The 5,306-nt window shown below is 37.0% G+C and overlaps 1 protein-coding gene across 1 annotated transcript; it reads left to right on the top strand.

Moving 5' to 3' along the window:
* On the top strand, window positions 1-5,306 carry LOC145008891 (serine/threonine-protein phosphatase BSL1-like). Its single transcript, XM_078967517.1, has 21 exons — window positions 1-583; window positions 679-739; window positions 825-903; window positions 1,045-1,124; window positions 1,220-1,314; window positions 1,397-1,496; window positions 1,629-1,698; window positions 1,821-1,922; window positions 2,038-2,119; window positions 2,220-2,390; window positions 2,502-2,667; window positions 2,852-3,017; window positions 3,150-3,311; window positions 3,410-3,648; window positions 3,732-3,816; window positions 3,926-4,024; window positions 4,119-4,318; window positions 4,417-4,492; window positions 4,614-4,749; window positions 4,840-5,006; window positions 5,076-5,306. The coding sequence occupies exons 1-21, from the start codon at window positions 388-390 to the stop codon at window positions 5,157-5,159; spliced, it is 2,616 nt and encodes an 871-aa protein (XP_078823643.1). The 5' UTR covers window positions 1-387; the 3' UTR covers window positions 5,160-5,306.

Here is a 5,306-nt window from a genome sequence, read left to right as displayed (position 1 = left end):
TCTGATTCATCTCTTGGGGATTTGTTGCTCAATTCGCCCCTCCCTACTAAAATTCACTACTATTTTCAAATCCAAATTCAGTTCTATATTCAAATCATCAATCACACTGCTCAAATATTATTTTTTATCACTATTCTTTTGTTAATGTATTGTGTGATAATTGCATTAATTGCTCAATTCGACCTCCCTCATCAAAAGTCGATTCAAATTCAGTACGATATTCAAATCCTCAAACCCCACGGCTGACTTCGGTGTCACCTCCTCCATTAACCACCTTGACACGGAGGTGGTTTTTTCTTTGATTCACTTTCACAAGTTAGATCATTCGTATACTTTGTATTTGTTACAATCGATTTACAATAACTGGGGATTTTCCTTTTGATTTTGATGGATCCGAAGCCGTGGCTACATCCGGCTCCAACCTATTTCCCATTGGAGACGTATTGGGACACAGATGATGACGCCCCTGGCCCTCGCTGTGGCCACACTCTTACCGCCGTTGCCCAAACCAAATCACACGGACCTCGTCTTATTTTATTCGGTGGCGCTACCGCCATTGAAGGAGGCACCTCCACCGGCATCCGTAATCATCATTCATTTCATCTCAACTTTTATTTTATATACAATTTGTTGTAATATAAGCATAATGATAACTTTTTGTTCATTTATTAACTTCAGGATTAGCCGGAGTGACAAACTCTGTTCATTCGTATGATGTTCTTACTAAAAAATGGACGAGGTTACTTCAGTTCTACGCTGTTCTTGCGTTTAAATTCCTTATACTGCTTAGAAATCAAATGTTGATTTGCTAAAACGTTTCTCAGAATGCGTCCAGCTGGGGAAGCCCCTTCACCCAGGGCTGCTCATGCAGCTGCTTCTGTTGGAACCATGGTTGTATTTCAGGTGATTAAGTAGTACATTTACAATCCAAAAGCAGAAGTATGAGAATGCATGGTTGTATTACCTGAAAAACACATCAAAACACCCAATTTGTTTTTGAATTCGTGGTTCTAATCTATGATAAAGTTGATATTGCATTAATAGGGTGGCATAGGTCCTGCTGGCCATTCAACCGATGATCTCTATGTGCTCGATTTGACTAATGACAAATACAAATGGCACCGGTAGGCTTCTTTTATAAAAGTTTAGACTGATAATCTTCTCTTGTAATGTATTTTCCCTTTAGATTTTGATTTGGTTTTCTTGCTTTTGAGTACAGAGTTGTTGTTCAAGGACAGGGTCCGGGCCCACGTTATGGCCATGTTATGGACTTGGTTGCCCAACGATACCTTGTTACTGTTAGTGGCAATGATGGTGAGTACAATAATCAATTCACATTTGTATACCATATCTTTTTAATTGTTCATAAACATATAATATCATCTGTTTTCCCCAGGAAAGAAAGTGCTTTCAGATACTTGGGCTCTGGATACTGCTCAAAAACCATATATGTGGCTGAGGTTAAATATAGAAGGTGATAAGCCTTCTGCTAGAATGTAAGTATGTATTTCAAAATTCAATTTTTTCTTTTTTCTTATCTCTAAGATTTTAGCTAATTAGAGGACCAAAATCGCACATCAGGATACTGGAGGGACCGGTTAGTAATTATTCATGAATACTCTCTGCAGGTACGCAACAGCTAGTGCCCGCTCAGATGGTATGTTTCTACTTTGTGGTGGAAGAGACACCTCAGGCTCGGTATGGCATATTGTTTCAGTATATCCCCTCGGCCTTAAGAATAATATTTAAGTACAACTTTCTTGTCAATAGAAGTAAACTTTAAATGGAAAATTTTATATTGTGTATATATGCATCTCCAGCCTTTGTCAGATGCTTATGGACTGATGATGCATAAAAATGGAGAATGGGAATGGACACTTGCACCTGGAGTTTCACCATCATCAAGGTACCAACATGCTGCGGTAAGTCATACCTTTACATGAGTGTGTATGTGTAGAAAAATATAAAACTGTCCCAAATTTCCTTTTGTTTTAATCCTACATGGTATTAATTAACTTATTTGCTTATTGTGATCAGGTATTTGTTGGTGCTAGATTGCATGTGACGGGAGGTGCTCTTAGGGGAGGAAAAATGGTAGATGGTGAAGCAGCCCTTTCAGGTTAATGTCGGTTTTAACTTTGTAAAAAAAAAATACTATATAGAGTTTTTCCACTTCTAGTAAAAAGGTAAAAGGGTAATTAAAAGTGTACATTTTACAGTATTGGACACTGCTGCTGGAGTTTGGTTGGATAGAAATGGATTGGTGACTTCTTCACAGAGCAACAACAATGGGCAAATGGAAGATGAGTCTTTGGAGCTCATGCGTCGCTGTAGGCATGCCACGTCATCGGTCGGTTCTCGTTTGTATGTGTATGGTGGTCTTAGGGGAGGTAACAGTAACACACTAAAAGCTCCCTATTTAAAATGGAACCTTGGCGTCCTACAACTACTTATTTCATGTGTTGTCAGATTATAATAATTACTTGTTACATTTGCTGCAGATCTATTGTTAGGTGATTTTCTGGTAGCAGAGAATTCGCCTTTTCATTCTGATGCAAATAATCCTGGATTAACATCTGAAAAGTGTTCAAATATGGCAAGTCCCAGGACGAATTTGTGCCCATTTGATCCTATATCTCAAGATGATGGACATGAAAGTCCCTTAAGGTTATCCTTAATTGTTTTGGTCCATTTTAGTGTGTGTAGAAAATATATATATATATATATATATATACATACATATATATATATATATATATATATATATATATATATATATATATATATATATATATATATATATATGCTTAATTACCCTAATCGAAAATCACTGACATGTTTGTGTGTGCAGTGTGGATAAAGAAGCTAGTCAGAGGGTGGCTGAAGCTGATGCTGTTCATTCTACGTGGCAAGCTGCACAAACACATATTGCAACTTCAGTGATGACAAATCAAGCTACGGGGATTAATACAGAAGGTGGTGATAAACCAGGAGATGTGCATCTTCACCCTAGAGCAGTAAGTGTTGTCTTCGTTCATTAATTAAGACACCTGAATATATTATATGCATCAGAAAGTTGAAAGCTTTAATTATTATTTGATATATATACATACACTATTAAATATTAATTATATATTTATTACGTACAGGTTGTGATTGCTAGAGAGGCAATAGGAAACCTAGGTGGATTGGTGCGACAGCTGTCACTGGATCATTTTGAGAATGAAAGCAAACGGATGATGCCTGACATGTCACATCCTGGCGCCAAACGTTTCATGAGGCAAAAGTCACCTCAAGGCTTGCACAAGAAGGTTTAATTAAATTTTGTTTTTGAATTAATAATTAATATATATAGATAAATAATATAATGTGTGTGTGTGTGTGTTTTATTATATGTATATATATTCAGGTGATTTCTAGTTTGCTTACGCCTAGAAACTGGAAACCGCCTATCGAAAGGACGTTTTTCCTGGATGCTTATGAAGTGGGAGAGCTTTGTTACGCTGCTGAACAAATCTTAATGCAGGAGGCGACTGTTCTTCAGTTGAAAGCTCCGGTTAAAGTGTTTGGTGATTTACATGGACAGTTTGGTGATTTGATGCGATTATTTGATGAATATGGTTTCCCCTCAACTGGTGGAGATATAACGTACGTAACACACAATCTCATTCAGATCTTAACTAAACTAACATGTCTGAGTAGTGAGTAGGTTTGGTTTGGTTTTGTTTCAGATATATCGACTATTTATTCCTAGGAGATTATGTTGATAGAGGACAGCATAGCTTGGAGACAATCACTTTGCTCCTTGCTCTAAAGGCAGGCAAATTTCTACTTCTACTTCATGTAGCTTATAACAATATTCCAATTACACATTACACTTGTGTATTAATTGTTTATTATCATCATGTATATTTACTGTTTGTAGATTCAGTATCCTGACAACGTTCACTTGATACGTGGGAATCATGAGGCAGCTGATATAAATGCGCTATTTGGTTTTCGACTTGAATGCATAGAGAGAATGGTACGTACGTACGTATGTGAGTGTGATTAGTGGGGTTAATTTGGAAGATTAGGTTTTTAATTCGGGATGATATGTGATTAATTATGATATGAAGGGGGAGAACGATGGGATATGGGCGTGGCAGCGGTTTAATCATCTGTTCAATATTCTTCCACTAGCGGCGCTGATTGAGGACAAGATAATCTGTATGCATGGTGGGATTGGAAGGTCGATTCATTTGGTAGAACAGATTGAGAAAATAGAGAGGCCCATAACCATGGATGCTGGATCTGTTGTCCTCATGGATTTGCTATGGTATGGTAGCCTTTCGTAAACCCTAAAGAGTAAAGTTTTTATATAATCTCCCATTGTTCCATCCATCCATCTTTTTTTTTTTTTTATCATTAATTTAGGTCTGATCCGACGGAAAACGATAGTGTGGAAGGTTTGAGACCAAATGCAAGGGGACCCGGTCTTGTTACGTTTGGGGTATGATACGACGACGTGTTCAATGGGCTAATTAATCTTCATATTCTACGTTAATTGCATTTGGTGTATATTATTATTAAGCATCATCATATTGAAGTGTAACTAACTAGTTGCATTGCAGCCTGATAGGGTTGCAGAGTTTTGTAAAAGAAACAAACTTCAAATGATTATAAGAGCCCACGAATGCGTGATGGACGGTTTTGAGAGGTTTGCTCATGGACAGTTGATTACCCTTTTCTCCGCAACAAACTATTGTGGTAGGGGAGGCTCTTCAATTTAATTTAAAAAAATAATAATAATAATAATCAAATTGACAAAATTAAATGTGTGTTGATAATTGGATTCAGGGACTGCTAATAATGCTGGAGCAATACTGGTGATTGGGAGAGGATTGGTGGTTGTTCCTAAACTTATTCATCCTTTACCACCACTCACACACACACAGACACTCACACTTGAACCAGAATCAAATCCACAACATCTCCCACCCCCGGAGGAAAACAATTGGATGCAGGTAATTAACTAAATAATAATCTTTTATTTATTTATTTTTGCATAAATTTTGTTTTTCTTGTGTTTGTAGGAGCTTAATAATCAAAGACCACCAACTCCTACTCGGGGTCGCCCTCAACCTGATCAAGACAGGACCTCACTTGCGTATATCTAATCCACACATTCCAACCAAGCTGTTTACTGCTTATAATCATTACAAACTTGTTGCAAAGTTTTGTTGAGTAATTTATTTGCAACAAATAATTTCTAACTTTTTTCTACATTATTTTATAAATGAATTATGTATGCAATAAGTACTAGT

This window comes from Lactuca saligna, chromosome 8 (genome assembly GCF_052625555.1).
Source record: "Lactuca saligna cultivar CGN05327 chromosome 8, ASM5262555v1, whole genome shotgun sequence".
NCBI classification, from domain to species: domain Eukaryota; kingdom Viridiplantae; phylum Streptophyta; class Magnoliopsida; order Asterales; family Asteraceae; genus Lactuca; species Lactuca saligna.
The sequence above is the reverse complement of the archived record's forward strand: the minus strand, read 5'-3'. Positions and strand labels throughout refer to the sequence as shown.

Bases quoted from the DNA above. Each gene is read 5' to 3' on its own strand.
- LOC145008891 (XM_078967517.1), top strand. From the start codon at position 388: ATGGATCCGAAGCCGTGGCTACATCCGGCTCCAACCTATTTCCCATTG. The intron at 3,817-3,925 runs GCAGGCAAATTT...TACTGTTTGTAG, and splicing joins CTTTGCTCCTTGCTCTAAAG to ATTCAGTATCCTGACAACGT. The intron at 4,750-4,839 runs GTAGGGGAGGCT...AATTGGATTCAG, and splicing joins CTCCGCAACAAACTATTGTG to GGACTGCTAATAATGCTGGA.